General features: G+C 53.8%; 8 protein-coding genes across 8 annotated transcripts; 4 read left to right on the top strand and 4 right to left on the bottom strand.

Annotated features, from left to right (window-relative positions):
- Positions 1 to 896: 896 nt before the first annotated feature.
- Positions 897 to 5,746, top strand: CPAR01_16560 (uncharacterized protein; the record flags this gene model as incomplete). The annotated part of the gene is made up of 3 exons (XM_060500805.1): positions 897 to 2,009; positions 2,068 to 5,541; positions 5,597 to 5,746. Coding segments are annotated over 3 exons (4,737 nt in total), but the record flags the coding sequence as incomplete, so codon positions are not given.
- Positions 5,747 to 6,374: 628 nt separating this feature from the next.
- Positions 6,375 to 7,638, bottom strand: CPAR01_16559 (FAD binding domain-containing protein; the record flags this gene model as incomplete). The annotated part of the gene is made up of 2 exons (XM_060500804.1): positions 6,375 to 7,155; positions 7,250 to 7,638. The coding sequence occupies 2 exons, from the start codon at positions 7,636 to 7,638 to the stop codon at positions 6,375 to 6,377; spliced, it is 1,170 nt and encodes a 389-aa protein (XP_060340513.1).
- Positions 7,639 to 8,467: 829 nt separating this feature from the next.
- Positions 8,468 to 9,355, bottom strand: CPAR01_16558 (short-chain dehydrogenase/reductase SDR; the record flags this gene model as incomplete). The annotated part of the gene is made up of 1 exon (XM_060500803.1): positions 8,468 to 9,355. One exon carries the CDS (start codon positions 9,353 to 9,355, stop codon positions 8,468 to 8,470), a length of 888 nt encoding a protein of 295 aa, XP_060340512.1.
- A 415-nt stretch (positions 9,356 to 9,770) lies between these two features.
- Positions 9,771 to 10,907, top strand: CPAR01_16557 (uncharacterized protein; the record flags this gene model as incomplete). Its single annotated transcript, XM_060500802.1, has 3 exons — positions 9,771 to 9,825; positions 9,892 to 10,414; positions 10,490 to 10,907. The coding sequence occupies 3 exons, from the start codon at positions 9,771 to 9,773 to the stop codon at positions 10,905 to 10,907; spliced, it is 996 nt and encodes a 331-aa protein (XP_060340511.1).
- Positions 10,908 to 11,716: 809 nt separating this feature from the next.
- CPAR01_16556 (uncharacterized protein) lies at positions 11,717 to 12,057 on the bottom strand (the record flags this gene model as incomplete). The annotated part of the gene is made up of 3 exons (XM_060500801.1): positions 11,717 to 11,740; positions 11,795 to 11,911; positions 11,977 to 12,057. The coding sequence occupies 3 exons, from the start codon at positions 12,055 to 12,057 to the stop codon at positions 11,717 to 11,719; spliced, it is 222 nt and encodes a 73-aa protein (XP_060340510.1).
- Positions 12,058 to 13,234: 1,177 nt separating this feature from the next.
- On the top strand, positions 13,235 to 16,696 carry CPAR01_16555 (uncharacterized protein; the record flags this gene model as incomplete). Its single annotated transcript, XM_060500800.1, has 2 exons — positions 13,235 to 16,300; positions 16,376 to 16,696. 2 exons carry the CDS (start codon positions 13,235 to 13,237, stop codon positions 16,694 to 16,696), a joined length of 3,387 nt encoding a protein of 1,128 aa, XP_060340509.1.
- A 702-nt stretch (positions 16,697 to 17,398) lies between these two features.
- On the bottom strand, positions 17,399 to 21,794 carry CPAR01_16554 (AT hook domain-containing protein; the record flags this gene model as incomplete). Its single annotated transcript, XM_060500799.1, has 2 exons — positions 17,399 to 21,471; positions 21,524 to 21,794. 2 exons carry the CDS (start codon positions 21,792 to 21,794, stop codon positions 17,399 to 17,401), a joined length of 4,344 nt encoding a protein of 1,447 aa, XP_060340508.1.
- Positions 21,795 to 22,621: 827 nt separating this feature from the next.
- CPAR01_16553 (4-hydroxybenzoate polyprenyl transferase) lies at positions 22,622 to 23,851 on the top strand (the record flags this gene model as incomplete). The annotated part of the gene is made up of 1 exon (XM_060500798.1): positions 22,622 to 23,851. The coding sequence occupies one exon, from the start codon at positions 22,622 to 22,624 to the stop codon at positions 23,849 to 23,851; it is 1,230 nt and encodes a 409-aa protein (XP_060340507.1).
- Between the last annotated feature and the right edge of the window lie 184 nt (positions 23,852 to 24,035).

Raw genomic sequence — 24,035 nt, 5'->3', positions numbered from 1 at the left:
ATCATCTTGTGTCGCCAGTAAATCCAGCGAAAGTTGTAGCCTCCAGATCATCGTCTCCGGTCACCGGGGGCCGGCGCTCGTTCATCAAGGTCACACAATACCGGTCGATAGCCGCCTGCTGTCATCGCTGACATCCATCCGCTCATCTTGTCGTCCTCGTTGCCTGCTTGTTGTTATTGTTCTTCGTCTGCTTCTGCTTCTTATCGTTCTTCTTACAACGGTCGCTGCATTTGCAACCAAACTCAATCGGTCTGGACTCTGGACACATACAACCAGGAACCTACACTACACTCTGGAACGACGGGCGTTGACCTTATTGATTGGCTTCATCTATCTGCACCCCGATTCGAACCGCCCTTCACATATCCATCCCCCTGTCTCTTTCACTTCGCCCAGCCCAATTTCGAGTCACCGCTTTCCAAGGGACTGGCCGCTTTTTGAGACATTGTTACCGCCTTGACTTGGACGTTCTAGAGAGACTGGAGCGCTGCCCGCTCACACGCACGCACGTACACGCACCAGTGCAGACTCCGATTCCTGGGCATACAATTTCCGCCCTCGCCTGCCTTTTTTTTGTTTTATTTTAATTTTTCACCTATCGTACCTTTTTTCTCCCTCTGCTCATCGTAAACCTGAACTACGGACACTTTACCTACCTAGTGATACTACCTATCACTCTCCTCCCCTCCTACTACCTTAGGCCGGGGAATAGCAAGAGGGAAAAAAGAACAAGAAACGCCCTAACTGCATTCGCTCCAACCACCCCCCAAAGTCCCCGACAGAACAACCCAGCGAGAAGAAGGAAAGACGACTCGGAAAAACAAGAGACATTTGCGTTCCGGCGCCGCAGCAATGTGCTCTTAGGATAGACACCCTATCTGCTACGAAATCCCAAGCCCAACCCACGCACAAAAGCTCCGCACCGTACGAAGGAACAAATACAGACAACAAGAGGAAGGATTTACAGGGCCCCTCCGAACGCTCAACCACCGACCATTTCTCAGGACTATTATTACCCAATTGCCCCGACGGCCGCTCGTCAGCAACAGGTTACACCGTGTATCCGCCGCACATCCTGGCTCCAACCCAGTGCGACAATCAAACACAAACTCACCTCGCCCAGCGCAAATCCGGGTCGGACTCGCATTAGAGGGACACTGGACGGTGGGCCCCCACTCCACCGCCTGGTCTACACCACTTTACCACGAGACGCCCTTTTCCCCACAACATCCCCAGACCGAGCTTTCACCTCCTCCCCTTTCGTCGCCATCTCCGTCGTCGTCGCCGTCGTCGTCGGGCCTCACACAACACGCACACAGCTTTCATCCATCATCACTGTTTCTGGCCAAGGTATGACGACTGCTGGTGCCGCTATCGGTGCCAGCCCTATGCCAGCCGTTCCGGGAATGTCCCCCACCGGCGAATTCAACGAGTTCTTGGAATACGACGAGAACAATCCGTTCGGTGACTCGAGTCCTCTGCCGACAAATTTCGACCTCAACGCCCACGATACCCTCAAAATCTCCGATTTTCCTCAGTCGCTTCACGAAGCAAAGTCGCTCGAACCCCGAGCCACCCTGCTGGCTACCGGTACCGTCGCCGCTGGCTCACCCGACTCCCTCATCGACTCCTTCCGAGATTCTTCCTCCGACTCTGCGTCCTCGAAAAGGACCGCCAGCTCCGCCTCAGGGAAGACCGCCGACGTAATGATGACCGATGGAGCCGATGTCAAGCACGACTGGGACGCCTCGGCCTTTGTCGGTCGTCCAGAAGACAGTATCTTCATGTTCGGCGCAAATGCCGACGCGACGCTGCCCGACGGCCTGGATTTGAACGATGACAAATTTATGGACGAGTCCTTTGACTTTGAGAGTGCTTCAAGTAGTCCCAACGCAGCCGGTGCCATGAGCATGGAGTCGCCAGAGATGCCCACCATTCACACGAATGGACCGCCAAAAACCATCGCTCCGGGAAATCCCCGAAACGCAAATCACGGCAAGCGGAACTCAGTGAGTGGAATTTCGCTGCGCGACACAGCAGAAACAGAACCCAGCTAACCCGACTCAGCAATACTCCATATCGCAGCCCATGAATGGATTGAAGATGACCAACTCGAGAGAATGCTCTCCAATGTCACAAAACATGATAACCAGTCATGAGGCATCCCCGTCAGCCTTCTTCAACAGCTCGCCCTCGCCCGGCGCACCAGATTTCAACGCTGCCGCAATGGGTGCTATGAACCCTCAAGGCTTCTGGCCTGGCAAGCTGGATCCTGCGGCGCACCAGATGGTTGCCAATATGCCTATGCAACCGCAATACCACCAACACGATGGTCTTCCGGTCCCGATGCCGCAACAAATGCCGATTTTTACTCAGCCGAATTTTGATTTCCTCAGCCGTGGTTGTCGGTTGACGATCCACCCGACACCCTCCAAATCGCGCGTTGAGACACAGATTCCCATTAAGTTGACGCTTTTCCCGCTACCTCCTGGTATCAAGCGTCTACACCTGCCAGTGCACACCATCTCGAAGCCAAAGCTACTAGCCAAGCCACCAGCCGAACGGACACCCGATATGCTGGAACTGTACACCATGCTCGTGTGCACTAGTGCGATGCAAAACGACGACAACAAGCGCAAGGCCTTCCAACGCGCCGCAGCCGCCACCCACAGCCCCGTCATGAACGCCCGATCCGTTAGCGACGAGGATGATGAGGAGAACAAGCCGCAGAACGGAGGCGAAGTGCGCATCTGCGCCGGCTGTATCACCCGTGAGCGTAAACGAGCCGCAAGGAAGAAGATCAAGAAGGTTGAGGAAGAGGAGATGTGGAATCGTGACGAGACTAGGCGGGTGATCGTCTTCAACACACAAGAAGTGAAGGAGTGGCAGACACCCAACGGCGTCGTCTCGGACTCTACAGTGACAGGACGGCCGGAGCCTGTGGCGCCCCCCGGTGCCATGCAAGTCGATGCCCCGATGAGAATCGCTTGCTACTGCAGGCACCATGCCGAGAAACTGGGATTCCAGGTCATCTTCACCATTAAGGACTGGCAAGATCGGGTTGTGGCACAGGAGATGTCTCAATCGATAATGATCACCGACGATCACAAGACGCACCCGATCCCGCAACAGTTGAACCCACCTGCGACCCAAGCCCCGGAGAACAACAGCAGCAACTTGGTACCTATGATGAACGCTCCGATGGAATCCAGCCCACTCAGCAATGGAGGAACACCCTTCCGACTGTCTCATTCCAGCTCCGATCTGCAAAACATGCACCGCAATTCCGCTCCTCAATTCCCAGTTGCGAACACGACCGCCAAAGCGCCAGCACCTCCGGCTTCGAGCACTACCCCTCGTTCATTATCGCGACCGCAGTCTCCGAACGCGCATGGCGGACCTCAGACGAAGAAGCGCAAGGCCAGCACAGGATCGAGAGTACCGATAGGAATGGCAATGACGCGCCTGGACACGACGCCTCCGCCAACGCAGATGCCCAATCCAATCCCCGCGGCTGCCTCTGCATCGACATCACCATTCACGCCCAACTTGACCAGCTTCCAAACTCCTCCTGAAGCTGTGTTTGTTCAGAACGGTGCTCCACCACCCATGCCTCAAGCATACGCTACTGGCCCGCCTACGCCTAACAGCAACGACCAGACACTGTTCACTAATGCCAATCGCTCAGCCAGCATGGACAACGTCGCCATGCCGATGTTCTCTGCGCCCGCATCAGCACACCAGAGCCGCGCTGCAAGCCCCAGTGGACTGCGTAACGGTGTGAACGTGGTGTCGCAGAACCAGTTCAACACGATGTCATACATGCCGACGAACGCCGTTGCTCCAGCGCGGCCACAGCCAACCATTCACAAGATCATTCCCAACGAAGGTCCGAAGTCTGGTGGCATCGAGGTTACGATCCTCGGAGCCAGCTTCTACCAGGGTCTCGAAGTGCTGTTCGGCGACCAGAAGGCCACCACAACTACTTTCTGGGGCGAATCATCCCTTGTCTGTCTTCTGCCTCCCTCGCCTGTCTCTGGAGCTGTTCTTGTCACTTTCAAGCAGAGTCAAACGCAAGCTGGACCATCGTTCCCCGCTATGTCCAAACAGAACCAAATGTTCAAGTATGTCGACGACGACGAAGAGAAGCTCATTCGCACGGCTCTCTCAATCCTGGGTCATAAGATGTCTGGACAGATGGTTGATGTCAAGGAACTTGCTCAGCGCATTATCGGTCAGGGTGACTCAAGCTGGGGTGCGTCTGGGCCCTCAGGTAGTGTCGGCGGCTTTGGCGGAAGCACCTTCAACATGAGCACCGAATCTCAACTTCTGAAGTGCTTGGAGCTCATCGATCTAGATGACAACCCGAGAATGTCGAGACTTGATCTGAGAAGGTCCACTGGTCAAACAATGTTGCACATGGGCTGTGCCTTGGGATACCATCGCTTCATTGCTGGACTATTGGCACGCGGTGCTAACCCAGACTTGCGGGACAAGGGCGGCTTCACTCCCATGCATCTTGCAGCAATGAACGACCATGAGTCAATCGTTCGCAGATTGATGCAGGCGGGTGCCGACCCCACGATCCGCAGTCTTTCGGGACTTCGCCCTGCCGATGTTGCCCGCTCACGCAAGGTCATCGATCACATCCGTCGCTGCGAGCGTCACATCCGCTCCAGGAGCGGTGGCTCGTTGCACAGCAGAGCAAGCAGTGCCGCGTCCCTGAGATCGCTGTGGGATCCTTTGGGCATGTCCAGCGAGTCGGAGTCTGCAGACGACGGCGAAGAAAGCCCCGAGTACTCGTCGGGAGATTACGAAGATGACGAACAGGAAGAAGAAGACTCTTGGCTTGACATGCGGCGCCGATCCAGCAGCCATGCGTTCACGCCGCGCCCTGACAGACAGAGCATCCTCCAAAGGGGTCAAGACGAGATTCAGCCCGGACTGGCGTCACCCACAACAGCCATTGCCTCAGCCGTCAGAGACCAGTTCACCGCCCAAATCCAACAGTTCCAGCAAGCCATGACGATGCACTTCCCCAACCTCCCGCAGATGCCTGCTCTACCTAGGATGCCAATGCTCCCCGACTACCATGCATACCTCCAGCAGAATCCTCTCATGGGTAGGGTCACCTCGCTCATGCCGGGCATGTCGGGCTCACGGCCTGGATCGGCAGACGAGGAGACACCTAGGCCCATGGACGGAAGATGGTGGGATCTATCATCGTTCCGGAACACCAACAATAACTCGGCACCGCCGCCGTCCTATGACGAAATTTTCCCGCAAGATGAACTTGACAAGAAACAAGCCGCCGCCCTCGGAGCCGCCGCTGAGGCTGCTGCCGATATCAAATGTGCGACCATTTATGACACGCAGACAACCGAGGTCACGGAGGCATCGTCAAGCACGGCGCCAGTGCCAAGCGTACTCAGAATTGGACGCAAGAGTGCCATTACGAAGGAACAGCAACAGAACTTCCTCCGGGCCCACGAGGCTAAATTCAAGGGCATGCGTAGCGACAAGAACCTGTGGTTCATTTGGGTAAGCTCCACCACGCATGCATTCCAAATTGGCCCGTTAGACTGACTTGAACCAGATTCCCCTTCTTACATGTATTTTGGCTGCTATGTTATACAGCCGTTATCCTCACTACTTTGCCGCGGCCTGGTCCATGGTTGGATCTAAGGTGGACCAGGTTCCGGAGATTGTCAGGAACGTTCAGGACCGTGTTGTTGAGGTCCTGTAGACCATTTCGACTTGCTTCAAACCAATCACGTCACGCATTCGGTCAAATGTATGGCCTTGTTCGGTTCTTGTTTTTCGGATCAAAGGGGAGAAACGGAGTTGATATTTGCGGGGGACATATGTGGAACAGAGTTTCGCCCCCTACCTACAGCGACTAGGACTGGGATAAGATGACCAGCACGGCCAGGGAATGCCGTGTCGGTTTTTTGGGTCTGGGTTAAGGACTTGGACGTTGCGCAGCGCCGGTACGGAAAGAAGTTCCCCACGGAACCAGTAAGTCATCTATCTCACTTGGGCAATTTCAGCCTTTCAAATCTTTCTTGATAGTTCACTTTGTTATTTTTCTTCATTCGTTGGAGTACCGCGAGGAGTCTCGATGCATGTAGCTCTGCTGAGCGAGCAGACACGGTCCAGAGGATCAAAGATGGCTGTGTCGAGTATTATATAGCAAGGGGTGCTTTTCCAACTATTTTACATAGAGGCAGACATTATCGATCTAGGCCGGGGAATAATGTCGACACTGGTACATTTGTCCTGTGCGTTCAGGTCCGTCCACTGAAGTGATGTAACATGTAAATCGTTCTGAACATGTCGGAAGCTATCTCGACATGGTCTCACTTGATCTCCAACTAGAGAGAGTGCTCCTTTTCCAGACGCCCAGCCATGGCCTCGATCTCAACCAATCTCTCCTCCCTCCATCGCCAAACACCCGCCAACACGGCCCCCGGCCCGACGACGAACTCCAAGTTATTGACCAGGACGTAGTACGCCAGAAACCTTTTGAGGTTGACCCTGCCGTGCCGCTGCTTCTGGACGTCGTAGACGACGAGGGCGCACCACAGCCTCGAGGAGCCAAAGATGAGCCAGAAATCCCACTGGAAGATTTGAAATAGGCCTGTGCCGACGTCGCCGGTTGAGATGTCGCTTAGTGGAAGGAATACGTTTGTCAGGGTTAGGGATTTGTTTTGGGAGGTGAAGATTGTGTAGAGGGTGTAGAAGTGGGATGCTGAGGCGACGAGGATGGCGGTGGAGTAGAGGCGGCGGAGGACAAGGGTTGTTTGCTTGCGGGTGGCCGTCTTCGTCTTCTTATTTTCAGGAGTTTGTTTGGGTCTGTAAACAGTGCTTGCCAGGAGCCAAATCCCGGCGTTGACGAGGACGGGCACGACCTGCCAGAAGGCGATGAGGTTCTGCGCTAGGCGGGGGAAGGACCAGGGATAGTACATTGCCGCGGTCGGGAGGGCGAAGATGAGGAGGGAGGCCGGGAGGAGGGCATTTGCGAGGGGGAGGGGCACGTCGCCGCCCGAGACGAGGTAGGTTTTCCGCGTGGTGAGGAGGGTGTAGGCGAGATGGTAGAGGGGAATTATGACGCCGCCGCCTACTGTTTGATAGAGCGCTGCCCAGGCGGCGTGACTGTGTTATCGTGTTAGTTTTGCTTGTTTGTGCTTCTGAGCTTTGGTGGGTGGGTTGAGAAAGTCGTGATGGAGGGAGGGAAGGGGGGGCTTACAAGCTGAGGAAGCTCCATCGGTTCCTGGAGCGGTAGGCCTCGACGTTGAAGACCACCACGGCCGGGAAGAAGTTGAGCAGGAAGTGGATCTGCTGGATCCTTGCCGGCTCGTTGAGGCTCAGAGGTCCCTGAGCGAAGGAGGCGACGAGGTAGGTGAGGCCGAGGTCGAGCGGTTTGAGGCCGGTGTAGGTCGTGTAGAGACGGGAGCCATCTTGGAGTTTCTCCGTCTCGACGAGGTCGGTGAGGTTTCGGGTAAAGGAGGTGTGGCCTGGTTGGATGCGGATGAAGTAGACGCCCGCGACTGCGAGGAGGGCGAAGACTGTTGTGAAGAGGGTTGTTAGGAGGGGGTGTCGTGAGGACCGGGGCGGTGAGGATGTTGGGTTGGCCATTGTTGGGAGAGGTTCTTGTGGCGTTCGATGGAGAAGTCCTTGAGAATGCTAGACTTTGGCGATAGACGGGTGAAGTCTCATGATGAAAATGAAGCTCGAGATTCAGTTCAAATAAACCATACATGTAAGACGGACAGATCCTTTGAGAAGTCGAATGACCCCACACCGTCAGCAATAATTGGAGTCCGCGGCGTGAGTGGTTGACGGACTCGGCTGAAGATGCGCCTATGCGGCATGGGTTTCCGTGTCCGTCACTGTCGGCCGACATCTGACATATCATCCATCCTACTCCCTTGCTGATTGATCCAGTTTTTTGTGGTTTGCGAATGTCCCCTGTAACAGTCTTGCATCGCAGTTATCTTCAAGTCTGGGCAGAGACTGTTGTTAGCTTATGAGGAAAATAAAGATGCTGAGTGCCACAAGTTGGGTCTCATTTCCACGGAAGTAATTCCCTAGTTACTGAGTGCCTCCATTCGTCTATCTATCCTTAGAATCGGAGGTGAGGTTCCGTTGCAGTACTAACTTAGTCAACCATGAAAAGAAGAGGTATAACATCACGGCGCGATGCTGATCGAGGACATTAGTTTGATGTTAAAAACATGTAAGAAATCAAGTCCCGGTAATGTCAGAAAGCAAAAGCCAGATTGAAGCTCTTTCTCTTCTCCTTCAGCAAAGTTGAGCCTGATCGTGAATGAGATATTATTAGCTAATCGATCATCTCAACTGTTTCCCCTTCAATCAACGATCATTCTGGCAGATTTGCGAGTTAGATTACCCGGTGTTGATGCTCTCGCCAAATCTAGATTTATACTAAGCCTGAATTCTAGAGCTATTCCTCAATGGACTTCCTCAGATTCGCTGCCTTTTCAGGATAGACTATGCTACTCCACAACTCGACCGCGCTGATTCCCCCATCAACGAGGATGTCAACTCCATTGACGTAGCCGCATTTCACAACGAACTCAATCGCCTGAGCAATCTCATCCGCCGTGGACGCCCTTTTCAAAGGATGGACCTTTAGCGCAGCAGTAATCATATCACCCACCATATCCACCGACTTTTCTGCCGTAAGCATGTTCGTCTCCGTCATCCCGGGACTAACACAATTAACCCTTACACCTCTGCCGGCATACTCCCTCGACGCCGCCGCTGCCTGAACCCGCAGGAAGTTGGCCTTCTTCGCAACATAATATGCAACTCTGCTCTTTCCACTAATAATATGATCAAGCTCCTGATTTGGAGACAAAAGGGATGAGAGCGGTGCCGTAGCGAGGTGCGTCTCCAGCTCTGGGGACATGGGTGGGCATAAGCCTTGCGCTATACTACCGGTACAAACAAGCGAAGAACCCGCAGGCATGACAACTTCTTTGCCAAACGCATCAATGACATTCGCGGTGCCCCGGATGTCCACTGTCAGAATCATCTCGACTGACCCGACTACCGCACTGACGCCGGATGTCAGTACGACGGCCTCGATGGCGCCCAGGGCTGCGGCCGCCTTTGCGACGGCTGCCACGGAGTCATAGGAAGACACGTCGACCTGTTTCGTGGTAACCTCAATGCTCTTCTTTTTGAGGGATTCGGCCCCTGCGTCGAGGGTGGAGGGGGAGCGGCTTGCAAACAGAACTCGTCGTCCAGGGCCAAGGCGGTGGGCTGTGGCAAGACCGATGCCGCCGCCGCCAATGATGACAAGAACTGGGAGTGAATGAGATGCCATAGTCACAAGGTGGGCTGTTATTGACGGAGTATCTGAGTGAGGATGCGAGAAGTCACTTATTGGTATTGGTGCCAAGGAAGGAATGCCGCGATTATTTATATGCACACCTAGCACTTCATGCGCATTCACGTCTAGATCAACAGAATTCAGATTTTATCTGATACGAAACATGAGGAGCTATCGATGAATTGCCGTCGTCAATGAGAAATGCTTCTAAACTTAAAAATCCAAGGATGTAATCGCCGCCTCCGTCGGACATTTAGATCCTACCCCGGAGACTTGCAGTGTCATCAAGGCTGACTGGCAGCTCTACAATGTGCAATTCCCCAAAGCTTAAAAGGCTAGGTGTCTTGCCAAGCTCTCATCATGAAATAGCACTTCAACAAATCAGTTTCAGGATCATACGCATTACATCATGAGCAGTGTTATTGTACCCGCAGCCAGTCCTCGCCTGAGGCTAGGATGGATAGGTAAGTTGGATCTTCCCGTTAGAAATCCCATTACTTTTCACCTCACTAACACGCGCAAATAAACAGGTTTGGGCTCCATGGGGCTGGGCATGGCGACCAACCTACAAAAGCACCTTTCGCAGTCGGGCGCGCCGAATCTCAGTTTCTACAATCGCACCAAGTCCAGGGGTGCAGCCCTGGAAACCTTGGGTGGTGTTTCTCTCAGCCTTGATGAGCTTACCGCGAAATCTGACATCATCTTCTTGTCTCTAAGCGATGGAAATGCGGTTGAAACAGTGCTAAACACAATACTAGAGTCAAATGGTGCGACTATCCCTTTTGACAAGAAAGTCGTTGTCGATACCTCGAGCATTCATCCCAAAATTTCAGCTCAAGTGAGATCGAGGTTGAGAGAAAAGGGTGCCGAGTACGTCGCGGCTCCTGTCCTTGGTGCCAGCCCCGTAGCCGCAAAGGGACAACTTTTGTGGATATTGGCAGGGGCAAAGGCTGCCATCGACGTCGTCAACCCGTACATTGTCGGGGTGATGGGTAGAGGGATCTTGAGACTCGGAGATGATGTGCGGCTCGCAAGCAGTCTGAAAGCTGTTGCGTGAGTAACTGAACCTCCAGACATTTCTTTTTCTTTTTCTTTATGAGAGAAAAGGTACTAAGACATATCAAACAGAAATTCACTTGGAATCGGTATGATAGAGGTCATTGCTGAGGCTCACGTCCTTGCGGAGAAGGCTGGATTAGGGGTTGCCGACGTCGAGAACTTGATCCAGCAGCAGCACGGCTTGCCAGGGCTCATGATCTCGCAGCGTCTGACCACCGGGGCGTACATGCCACCACGAGGCGAAAGACCGTGGGCAGATGTTGGTCTTGCGGTTCTAGGCGGGCAAGAGATTCAGACTGCTGCGACGGATTTGGGAGTGCAACTCGGTGTGTCTTCGCTTGTTATGAAGAACCTGGAGGTGGCGAAAGCGTACGGCGAGTCGGTTGGCCGGCAGCTGGACGTCTCTGCGCTTTATGGTGCGGTGAGGATGTCGAATGGGCTTCCTTTTGAGACAGAGTTTGTGAAGAAGAGAGACGGTTCTTCTTGAAGGATACGGTGGGAGGGTATGCAACTTCGCAGTCAGTTATCATTATGATTCACGGGAACAGCTACAAACTCCAACGAGACATCATCCTAGATAGTCTGATGTTCCACATCCATTGAATTTTTCGACTAATCGTACACACAGTACGGAGGCACGTGAGAGTACTATAAGGACATAACACAACCTGATATAATGTTAGTCCTGAGGACTTGAGGTTTACTTGTCGTTGGACGTCAGCCGCTTGGAAACGCTATGGCACTCACATTACCTGCGGTTGCTGCTAGCCTCAGACTGCCATCTACAAACGGGTCCTATGAATAACGCTTATATACTGGCAGCGATGAGTGATAGTATCATTCTATCAAACCCACCTTAGACAGGAAGACAGGGGGTGTAGTGACTGTCATAGGCCTAGGCACGGGACTGGACACGGGTCCAATGCCTGGTAGACATCATTACTAGGGTAATTAACACCTGGGCCTACTTGGTTTCATCTGAAGGGAAAGTCAAACGGAACGACAACGCTTGGAGCAGGGGAGTTTGGTCAGCTTGCCGATAGGGTTACTCCTGGGAGATAATCGCTATGAATGGGATTCTAATCGATCAAAAGTCGGGCTGTTCTAATTGTATGATCTATGTTCGTGGCTGAGAGCCAACAGACTTATTTCGTGGGCATCTTCTAACTTAATACACGGTGTCTCAGTAGGGTCAGATAGCTGACACACTTGTTCCTGTGAGACGAGATTGCCTTGCCGCCTTCAACTTGAAAGGTCTGGGTTTCGCCCCAGCACCTCCGACGAACGGTTTTTTTTTCACTTCTTTTTACAACACTCGCACTGGAAATTTCGATCAGCCACGATGCTCTATCTGTTGGAAGAGAGATGGCTTACCGTGACATGACTGTTGGTAGCAGATGTTACAGACTGGCAACTTCCTTCACGACTCACGTACTCGTCAGAAGCACAGGTCGATGCCATTTCCAACCCATAGCAAGTTTGAAAATTAGTCTGGGAAATATCGTCAGTTAACGTCAAGTTCCTCAACTGCCATTGGTCTCTCCAGAAGAACTTACGCATGGCTGCGTGACGGACCTGCAAGTGGCGAAGATTGCCGGAACGTTGCAAATGACGAGAAGCAATGTGGCGGAACGCATTTTTGATGAGCAGATTGTAATTGCAAGAATAACGCGAGCTCGAAGAGTGTGAGGGGACCTGGTTAATGTCGAAGTCTGATAATGATGTCAAAGAAGTGTGTAAGTTGACGTCGTCTATCCGACTATTTATCCTTCCGGTTGTCAAATCAAGTCTTTGGCTCTCCCCCAACGTTGGATAGATACCGACACAAGAAGAATTGCGACTCGTCTTCGGAGAGTATCATCATCACCGACGGCGTTTGACCATCCGCCGGCAATCGAATTAGGGTCTCAACTCCTGGCAAATTGATACGATCGACTATAACGACTGGTGGAGACTGTTGGTATAATCTGCGAGTCCACCGCTGTAAAATGGCTTTCCGAATCTGCCGGGTTGGTGTCGCCGAGTCATGAAGAAACCCTTTTTTAGTAGTAATACATTCCTCAAATTCAGGCTTGACTATATGTGTATCTCACCGCAAAGTTGGTCGCTGACTGACATGTCTGTCGGCTCAGTATCACTCATATAAAGACCATATCCGTCATTCGCAAATCAACATCGGCCGTCTGCGCCTACTGATGCTTGCGTGATTAAGGAATGGCGGCGCACAAATTGGACACTGCATGCCAAGATAGGAACAGTCATATGGAAGAGCGACGAGTGGAAAAAGGAATAAATCTCAGGATACATAACATGATAATGAATACGGTAGCTTAGCTAGCTCACATGCAAAGTCGTCTGATCTGGCTGGAGAGCTCCAGGGTGTTGCAGTAGCTCAGCTTACTTCAATCCAATGCTTTCTTCATACGATGAGAGGTCTAAACACGAGCAGAGCCACTGCAGCTCGTCACAGTAATGGCCTGCTATCATAATTGTATTCCAGCTCATGGAAACGGACTCCGAGTGTCTTCATTCGGGTCAGAGGAGACGGCGCACGTAATTGGGGCCGTAGGTGCTGAGGGTTGGTGGGCAACTCTTTCCCCATGCGGATAATATATGCAGGCCGTTGCCTGGTCGCTCCCCACCAATCAGTGGAGCTCTGGCTGAGAGCTCTCCCAAACCTCAAAATTTCATTCTCCAAACGCGCCTGGCCAGCTGTCTCAAGCGCGCTCATCCATTGACAACACCTTCGAAATCCCCTTCACCGTTGCGCCCAACCCCGACTACGACTGGACGCGACCACGAAAATTTTACGATATGTCGCTCTTCGGCAACAACCCTCTGGGGGGTCTGGGAACCTCGACTAGCGGAACCCAGCAACAGAGCAGCACAGGAGGAGGTTTGTTTGGACAGCAGAACACGACCAGCACCCAACAGACTAGCTCTACGCCTGCTTCAGGCGGTCTCTTCGGAAATCTCAATCAGACCAAACCTGCGACCACCGGCGGTCTCTTCGGCACATCGACGACGGCACAACCGGCGACAGGATCCTCGCTGTTTGGTGCACCTCAGCAACAACAGCAGCAACAAGGCCAGCAGCAACAATCAGGCGGACTCAGCTTGGGAGGCTTGGGTGGGCTGGGAGCATCGACGGCACAAAAGCCATCTCTCTTCGGCGCCATTGGAGGTGGTCAACAAAATCAACCCCAGGCGCAAACGACGGGCTCGACCTTCGGCCAGACTACTGCAAACAACACTCTCGGCGGCTCACTCTTCCCCTCATCGCAGCAACCGCAGCAGAATACAAACAACCAGTCCCAAATCCAGCAGGGTCAACCGTCAGGTGCATACTTTGACAGCCTGTTCGCCAAGAGCAAGAAGCAAGGAGATGGCGAAAATGGCATGGAGGACCTCCCGAGTCTGCAATTGGGCCTGGGCGACCTTCGCCAGCGCTTGAAGAAGCTGGGAACAAAGGCTCAGGAGCGTCCTTCCGATGGTAGAGCGCACTACCTCCTCGCTGCATCTGGCGTGGATCCTTCTACCGCCGCGAAAGACCTCGGATCCCTCGATCTGCAGACTGGCCGTGTCGAGAGACCCTCTGGCTACTCACCCGCCGAAATCGACGTCGAGACGTACCTCGCGAACCTCCAGACGAAGACGACGATGAGCATGATTGCGGACGGCTTAGAGAGATCGGTCCGCGACTTTGATAACTTCTTGGAGGACAACGTGACGATGGAATGGGACGCCCAGCGCAAGCGCATCTACGAGCACTTTGGCATCAAGGCTCGTGAAGAGTCTTCTTTCGGACCCGGTGCGTCGACAAGAGAGGCCTCTGGTGGCTTTGGTCGTTCGCGCCGAAGCAAGAGCCAGGCGACTGGAGCTCGTTCTGGCAGAGCAAGCGTCCTGGGCAAGTCGAGCATGCATCGCTCGGTCATCGGCAACGCAAGCAAGATCGGCTCTCACCAGCCAGAGTTCTCAGATGTTGATCGGTCCACAGACAATGGTGGTTCGTTGACCGGTCACATCAATTCTGACGACAGATCTCTACGGGAGAAGCAGAACAAGCTTTCCGAAAAGGTCCGCAACCTCAATCAGGCGCGGCTCATTGCCCATCCCTATCCCATCCTTTCAGAGCTCGCGGATGTCGAGCACCGGTCTCTGGACCCATATGCGCCACACATCGTTGAGGCGTACCATGCTGTTCGCGAGATCGTCGGAGAAGACCCTGAAGCAGAGACTACCATCAATGGTGCCACTGCGAAGGAGCGGCAATTTGCCAAGATGTACTTGGATGAATCGCCGAACTCTGCCAGCTCGATATCTATGCGAAAGAGGCTGTTGGATGGTGCCAACAGATATCTTGAGAAGCAATTCCTTCAAGAAGTCGAGGCCCTCATCGCAAAACACCCCCACGAAGCCAACCTCGGTGGCCGCCCCGATATTGTCAGCAAGATCAGAGCCTACATCCGGTTACGTTCTGCACGAAAGGATTTGGTGCCTGATAACACAGACCTTCAGCAGACTGGTGGTGAATATGTGTGGGCCATCGTCTTCTACTTGCTACGCTCTGGTCACGTCAGCGAAGCTGCGACGTATGTGAACGATAACGGCAATCAGTTCCGCAGCATCGACCGCACATTCCAGAGCTATCTCAACGGCTATGCTTCTAACGAAGACCGCCGCTTGAAGCGCACATTGCAGGATAGATGCAATGCCGAGTACACTCAGCGTGTGCGCAACGCTCCCGACAACTCCATCGATCCCTTCCGGATGGCTTGTTACAAGATTATTGGTCGCTGTGACCTGAATAATCGGAGTCTGGATGGCCTCAACACCGATATCAACGACTGGATTTGGCTTCAATTCAACCTTGCTAGAGAGGGCGACCGTTCTGTTGAGGTGGCTAGCGAGGCTTACGGCCTTTCCGAACTGCAGTCCAGTATCAAGGAAATCGGAGCCAAGCACTTCCCCAAGACCTCTGCGGAAGACAACAGTGGCAGCTTTGGCATGTTCTTCTACCTCCAGGTACTGTCAGGCATGTTCGAGGAGGCCATTGCGTACCTTTACCCCTTTTCCTACGTCGACGCAGTCCACTTCGCCATTGCTCTCGAGTACTACGGCCTCCTCCGACCTTCCGATCCTTTCAGCGCCTCCAATGATCTCCGCAGCTTGAACGTCAAGGATTCTGTTCAGATCAACTTTGGCAGGATGATTGGCTACTACACAAGGGACTTCAGAGCAGCCGACGTTGTGTCCGCTGTTGACTATCTGACTCTCATTTGCCTCAACATGGACTTGTCTGGCGAGGCTGGCCGTCGTCATGCTAACCTCTGCTGGGAGGCCCTGCGCGAGCTCGTGCTCGAAACGCGTGAATTTAGCAAGCTCATCGGCGACATCCGCCCTGATGGCCAGCGGATACGCGGTATCATCGAGGAGCGCGGTTCTTTGATCGGTCTGACGGAAGAGAACGACTTTATCAACACCGTCACCGTCCAAGCTGCCAGCTTCGCCGACGAGAACGGCCGCACCACTGACTCAGTCCTTCTGTACCACTTGGCTGGCGAGTACGATACCGTCGTCTCGATTGTCAGCCGTGCACTCAGTGAGGCCATCTCCCTCGAGATTGGCGAGGATCCCATGCGCCTCATGCCCGTTAAGCCTCGCGCCGCCGGCCAGGAGGCCGAGACTGGCAGCAGCCTTAGCCTGGCTTCCATCGACGACCCCGTGGAGCTTGCCCGTACGATGATGTCCATGTACGAGCGCGATGCCATGTTCCACCGCAAGATCCAGGAGCAGAACAGAGTCGCCTGCCGCGTCCTGCTCGAGATGAGCACCATCAAGTCCCTCGTCGAGGCCGGTCAATGGGCTCAATGTCTGGACGTAAGTGACACCTCGCAACCACTCACTGTTTCCCCCATATCCGTCGCACATGGATGACTAATTTTGGCATTCTAGAAAATCCGCGGCCTCGAGATTCTCCCGCTCGACGCCAGCGGCGACCCGAGCATTATCCGCGCCTACGCCGCAAAGTTCTCCGGCCTCTCCCAGCCCGTCTCTATCAACGTGCCGAATCTGCTCATGTGGACCATCATCTGCTGTACGCGCCAGCGCGACCAGCTCACCGGCGGCCAGTTCAGTGGCAACGAGGGCACTCGTCGCATGATGGTCGAGCAGATGAAGCAGATGACGCTCGACCTCACCACGTACACCTCGCAGCTGCGTTACCGCTTCCCGCCGCACTTGCACGAGGCACTTGCCAGAGCGTCTGCCGAGTAAGAAGAGGACTCGGATCGATTCGTAGCGTTGACACTTCATGCGTGGTCTGAGAAGGAGATTAGGGCTGAAGTGGTGGTGTTGGTAATTTAACAATTGAGCAGAGTCAAGAAATGACGGAACGAGTGAGGCTCGCATGACTCCAGGATGGGGCGCAAAAAATGTCTTGTTGTTTGAGTAATACGGCAGAAGAGAGAATACTATGAATAGATACCTTCGTGACTAACCTTTTCCTCCTTTTGTTTATTCCATCCATGGGCTCTATAAACAAGTTCACCTCTGACTATTCTCAGCAGCAGTAAAAGGGACTCTTGCCCAGAAGCTTAAGATGGTTATATCCCTAATCCTGAAGTGTAAAGCTACCGAGCTGTAGCTTGTGAGTTCGTATACCACAAGCGACCGATGCTTTATTTTTTTTGTCTTTTTCCTTCCCATGTCACTATTTGGCGGCGAGTAACATATTGTCTCTACACACAGTAAAAAGCCATCATGAGATTTCATCTCCAGCCAGGATGCGCAAACTGTCCTTGGTATTTGTTCCTAACTAGAACGTTGTGAAAAAATGTTCAACGAGAGAAGCATACGTTCTGGGGTATAGTGTGATGCTACAATAAACAGGTCCTTGGAAAAGCCCACCTTCCCCTCCCTCCAAAAACGCCTAACGTGATGTGACCCCTATTTTTCCGCATTCTAATTTACAAGTCTTTAATGACCACGACCCCTTCCACGTCCACGTCCTCTCCCTCTACCACGAGTAGCGCCGCCCCGAATAGACCCGCCTCGCATCCTGCTAGGCTCTGGACCACCGATACCGCTATCCGATTCAGAAGACGACGAGATCTCGCTCTCCGATTCCGACTCGGAGCCGATTCTCACGACAGTCAGACGCCCCGAAGGCCTACCTCGGCGCGCGAACGGCGGCGGAGGAGGAGAACGATCTCCGGGAATGCCGGAATCAGAGGAAGATGCAGAGGACGGCGACGCGACGGGAGCGTCAAAGTCCGACTCGTCTTCATCCGACTTGCGCCAGCGTCGACCGACGGCACCTGGAGGCGGAGGCGTGTGGTCGGAGCTCGACTGTCTGCCCCTGGAAGCACCGGGAGGCGGAGGCGTGTGATCAGAGCTGGATCGTCTGTCCCCAGAGGCGCCCGGGGGTGGAGGCGTATGATCCGAGCTTGGCTCTCTCACTCTGGCAGGCGCACCAGGAGGTGAAGGAGTGAGATCTACGCTTGGTTCTCTCGAAGGCTCTCTGGTGGTCTCCTTTGCTGGCTCCGTCGCCTCTTCAGTAGAAGGCACAATCTTGGCTGGCTGCTCGCTGCGACTGACTGAAGGTCTCGCGGATGACGCTTGGGTTGGAGTCGGGGTCTGTTTCGCGCTCGCATCTCGCGACTTGCGCGACGTAATCTTGAACTTTCCTCCGCGAGCTGCAACACGGGCCGCCATTGACATCATCTTTGTGGCACCCGGAGGAGGCGGGGGCGGTGATCGATCGACAGGTGCCTTCTCTACCGCGGCGGTCTTGTTCTTGGGCGGTCGACCACGGCGCTTCTTAGGCGGTGCCGCGGTTGCCTCCGCCGTCTCGGTCTCGATGGAGGTGACGGGTGCACTCTGGGATGGTCCTTCTCCAGCCAACTCTCGCTCAAGTTGGGCCTCGAGTTCAGATTCAGTTACATCGTGAGCCGCGTCTTCATCATCTGCATCGTCGTCGTCGCTAGCTGTGTTGCCCCTAGCTCTCGGGTTGAACGAGCTGGCTCCATCTATAGTCACAACGCGGCTAAGGCCCGAACGTCGCGATGCTCGCTCTTCACGTTTCTTCGCTGCATTTCTTGCTGCAAGTTCAGATGGCTTTGGAACAGCATCGGCTAGAGGGGCCCTCGGCACCGAACCCGGCGTCGAGTTCGCGCTCCGCGGCGGCCTGCCTCGCCTCCTTGGTGCTGTGGGCGTTTCGGCTCCACCAGCGGCGGCGGTGGCGGCTGCAGCATCAGGTCCCTTCTGGATGAGAGCACGCACAGCGTCAGAAGCCATGTCTCTAGGGTCATTACTGGCATCGCCCGCCTCCGGCTCATCGTTTTGGACCGGTGGCCTTTGCTTGAAAGCCGGCACCATGTCATCAGGGTCGTCGATCATTGGTTCTTCTGGCTCAGCATAAGACGCTCTAGGCCTTGCATGTCGCAATGAAGGAACGTTTGCCGGGAATTGAGGAGCTGGCATCCCGCGTCGTGCTGGACCGCCTGCTTGGACTGCCTCTCTTTCAAGCTGGGCCGAGGCTTCATCCTCAGGATCACCGCTCACCCCAGCTGGCTCGACAGTATCACCCTCAGCAGCTTCGGGTGCGGCGCCCGCGGAAGCAGGCTGTGCCGAACCGAACAATGCCGGATCCATGGCAGATTCGTCAGCACCGTCGTCTTTCTTTGCCTTCTTCCTGTTTTGGGGCCTTGGGCCATGGAAGTCCGGATCCAAATCATTCTCCTGTTTTGCCTTCCGCTTCTGTGTCCGCAACATATTCTTGACGTATTCAGCCTCATCGTCAAGTACCATGGCGTCAGTTGAAGGCATTTGGAACGGGTCGAATAGAATCTGATCTGGACCACTTTGTTGGTAGTAACCCATGCCGAACATGGGTTGGCCATCCATGCCCAAGGGATCCGGGTATGCTGACTGGTCCCATTCGGGGTCCCCATTCATGTTCGCCACTGGAGCAGACGGGTCAATGTCCATCTGCGACATGTCTTGAGTTGCGTTGGGATCGCGATCATCAGCATGATGCCCCTCCTTCTCACCGAGGAAATGGCTCCGATCTCCGTATCCGTACAGTCCACCCTCCGCGGACGCGGTAGCACCGTTAGCGCCATTAGCGATGTCTTCGGCAGTCAGAGAAGCACTCTCCTGAGCCTTTGCGGTGTCGGCCTTCTCCCGTAGCTCCTTCATACGTTTGCTGTTCGCGCTGCGGCCCTCTTCACCAGCTGTCTTGAGCCAGTTGAGATTGTGCACGCGGAAGTCGACGAGGGCCTCAACACTTCTATCGTCCGCAATAGCCCGGGTATCATGACCGAGAAGGGTGTTCTTTGGCGTATAGGGGTTGCCGCTTTCGGCACGGCGACATGCACCGCAATTACAGATGCCCAGGCACTTTGGGCAAAGCCAATTCTCGTTCTCCTGTACCGTCTGTGGCATCTGATCAAACGCGCGGTAAAGCACGCCGTAGCAGTAACTTTCTTTACACTCTGGATTTGAGCATTCTTGCACCTTGTAGGCGTAGTCCTTGTGACAACAAACGTGGCAGCGACGAAGCTCTCCCTTCTTCTTCTTCCGTTTGTATTTTTTCTTCTTGGGCTTGCCGTTGTCGTCCAATTCTGGCTCAGGCTCGGACTCGGTGAGTGGCTTGTCCTCGTCAAGCCTCGAAATATCTTTGAAAGGTCGCCTGTGCAAACCCTCCTGGCAAATTTCGGCCAGTGCCTTCTTACCTCGCCGGGTGCGAGCGATTTCAAGAGGCTGAGGTGATAGCTCTATATCAACGAAGCCGTCGTTCTTGATGATCATCGCCCGCCAGAGTTCGTAATCCTCCGTCAGTTGTTCCCACGACCATTGCTCGCACCATTGAAGTTTGGATATGCAGACACAGGATCGTCCCATGGCGTAGCATTCCATACAGACGTCGTATGCATCCTCATCTCCGTTGACCAGAGTCCGCACACAGTGCTTGCAGGTCAAGAATCGGTTGAAAATGTTTGATCTGCAGTATGAGCAGGTCACGCAAGAATCGTACTCGACATATTCGACGTTCTTCTCCTTGGTCGCAAACATTTCGTCAACAAGAATCTCGGTGTAGAGTGAGAAAAGATGGCGGAAATCCTTGGCAAGCTGCTTATACCGTGAGGATGACCGGAAAAGCTCCGAGCTTAGACCGGCAATGCCCATCTCGCTGTCCTGCTCGGCCTTTACCATCTGCGCGAAGTATTTCTTAAGCGTATAGTAGATGATAGCCTTATTTTTGTACTGCTCATCACGGCAGACAAGACGAGCTTTGGGAAGGGCTTCGTGGAGTGCCATGTCCAGGGTCTCGACAGTCGTGCGGTTCCACGCGACCTTCATGGTGCGCGTGCCCCTATTCCAGACCTGATGAGGGGCTAGAGGGGGGATGAGGATGAAATCGCCGGGTTTCTGCTCGACAATGTAGACCGGAAAGGTTGCCTTTTTCCAGGCGTTGATCTGAGCAAAATGCTTCTCAATTTCGATGTCGTGGCCGAGCATAGACAGGAAGTACTCGCGGACGACTTCTCGATCCTTGGTCTCCGTCATGAACCAGATGGAGCTTCCAGGTTTCTCTCCGTTCTTACTCCCCGAAGCCTCAACCATGATGTTTTGTCCGAGACTGGCGCACATTTCACGATGCGCCGGGGTGAATGTTCCTTCGTGTCCGATATAGCACATGAGATTCTGTGCTCGCATCTCCTCGGGCAGGCTTGACATGAGATCTCCCGCAGGTGCCACCTTTGACCTATCGCCAAAGCCACGAAAAGGATCACTTTCCCGACTGTCTGCAGCTCCCTTTTGCGTGACATTTTCGTTCATGTAAAATAGGTTGGGAGGAATGACTTTCTGCAGGTGTTCCTGCCATTCGGGAGGACAGTCGATGTCTTTTAGGTAAAGGCGTTGCCGTCTCTCGTCTCGATAATTGGTCGGTGTCCATTGGTTGGTGAGTTGTTTCATGGCTCTCATATAGTGGCCTGTGGTCATCGGAATCTCGGTCTGGCCGGTAATGTCACGGACATTTTCCTCTGTCTTGATGTCAGCTGCTGCCGCGATTAGGCAAAAGGTGACTACACTCACGCTTCTTGTCGTATGTCTTCTCCATCCACTCTCCACTGAAGAGCCACTCGGGAAGAACCTCGTTCCATTTCTCAATCACCAAGGGCTTCCCACCCTGAATGACTTGTAGTTGGACCAACTTCTCAAACTCCTGGGGGCCCAATCCTTGAATCTGAGCAGTCGAAATTCGGAGGACCCATTCGAAATTCGGGGTATGATCGACAAGCGTGAAAAGGTCCAAGTCCGGGGGAATCGGATCGAACTTGGCCTGGGGATGCGATGGTGGCGGCATCTTGAAGGCTGGCTATGGCTACTTTCGGGCGGGGAATCGCATGAGAATGCTATCTTTGACGCGTCGGTCAGGACATGCGAGACGCATGTATCCCCAGGCGTAATCGAGACGACCTGCGGCGCGTCGAGCCGGCGGAATTGGTAGGATGACCGGCGAACGCCGACTGGTGATGTTCGCGACACACGGAGATGCGATCCAGAGGCTGGAAAGCGTGTCGCGTAAACGGAAAGTGGCGTCGCGCGAGGCTGAACAATTCGAGATTCAAAGGCGATGGGGAGGAACGAAAGTCAAATGCGCAGCCAATCAAGGTCTGCGAATCTACCGGTACCTTGGCCCCCAAGGATCAAACCGCACGGACCACACTTAAGCTCTGGACCCTTTGGCGACGGCTCTCAAATTTCGGTTCTCTCGGTGACGGGTGCAAAAAGTTAATGGGGCATATCTGGTTTTTGTTAGAGCTCCGTATCGATTGTCGGTAAGTCTTAAGGTTTCTTTTCGTTCTTCTCCAGTGGAAATACTGGCTAGAAGATTTCCACTGGCTCTTGCCTCCAAAGCTAAGGCCTTTCGATGCAATGTCTGTATCGCGCTATGGTGAACATAGTTGAGGGAGCTGGCACCCTTGCACATCACAGCTGAAGAGCTTCACAGTTTAGATGGATTCAAGGCTCAACGCTTCAATGTTTTCCATATTGCAAATATCACTCCTTTAGATCTTAAAAACTTTTGTACCTTATCTCTGGTATTACTGCGAACAGCTTGTTAACTCTTCTACGTGTTCTTTAATCGTCAATATGTTACTTATACTAATATCGTGACAGTGACTCGAAATGAGGCAAGTCAACTTGCTAAGAGGGCCCCTAAGGGCGGCATGCAACCATCTATCTGGCACAACGAGATTTCTCTCAGCGGCGTCACCATCTCGATTGGGCTTGCAGGCACACCGCAAGCCTAGCACACATCTCACTCTTCGGAGCTCAGCTCATCAACAGCACACAGCTCTGCACACCACCACGAAACGCCTCACAACAGCCATTGCTCCAGACACTCCCGAACCAGCATCACCTGAAGCTGTGTACTCGCCGCCGACGACCGGTATCATCTCTCACCTGCCCGCATCATGGGTCCCTTACGCAGAACTTACCCGCATCGATAAGCCGGCAGGCACTTACTACCTTTTCTTCCCCTGTCTATTTTCAACACTGATGGCCGCACCGATGGCCATGCCCATAGCGTCTCCGGCCTCTGTCATTGGAACTTCGCTCCTGTTCTTCTCGGGAGCCCTCATCATGCGAGGCGCGGGCTGCAGCATCAACGACCTGTGGGACCGTAACCTCGATCCGCACGTCACGAGAACGAAATTCCGACCCATCGCGCGAGGCGCCATCACTCCTTTCCAGGGTCTCGCGTTCACCGGCGCCCAGCTCCTGGCCGGACTGGGCATCTTGGTCCAGTTCCCCACGTCCTGCCTCTGGTACGGCATTCCGAGTCTGCTCTTCGTGGCCTCCTATCCCCTGGCGAAACGGGTCACCTACTATCCCCAGGCCGTACTGGGCCTCACCTTCTCCTGGGGTGCGATGATGGGCTTTCCAGCTCTCGGAATCGACTTATTGTCTAACAGCGCGGCCTTGACGGCTGCTGGGCTTCTATACACATCGAATGTCGCCTGGACAGTTCTGTACGATATGATCTACGCCCACATGGACATCAAGGATGACGTCAAGGCGGGCATCAAGAGTATCGCCCTCAAGCACGATGCCGAGACCAAGCAGGTCCTGACGGGTCTGGCTGCGGTCCAGCTGAGTCTTTTGGGTGCTGCTGGGTTCGCAGCTGGTGCGGGTCCAGCCTTCTTTATTGGCAGCGTCGGTGGAGCGGCGGTGACACTTGGTGTCATGATCAAGCGGGTCAACCTGAAGAGCGTCAAGGACTGCTGGTGGTGGTTCATTAACGGCTGTTGGATCACTGGTGGCGTCATCAGCTTGGGTCTCGCGGCCGATTACACTGTAAGATACGTTCAAGGCGGAAACGAGGATGCTGTCGGTCAGAAGCAGCTGGAGTAGGAAACTTCAAAAAACGGCGTAAGGAAAGATGTCAGGAGAAAACTTGTACCAACATCGTCTGTAAATTTCATAGCACGTAGAATCAACATTCCCTTGATTCTTGATTTGTGTTCTTCACAACCCACCCCCAAATAAACCCCGTTTTGTGTAATGTGTGATGTGAAATGCCGCATGTTCAGGTATT

Source organism: Colletotrichum paranaense, assembly GCF_030867605.1.
Source record: "Colletotrichum paranaense strain IMI 384185 chromosome Unknown Scaffold_26.1, whole genome shotgun sequence".
Lineage (NCBI taxonomy): Eukaryota > Fungi > Ascomycota > Sordariomycetes > Glomerellales > Glomerellaceae > Colletotrichum > Colletotrichum paranaense.
The sequence above is the reverse complement of the archived record's forward strand: the minus strand, read 5'-3'. Positions and strand labels throughout refer to the sequence as shown.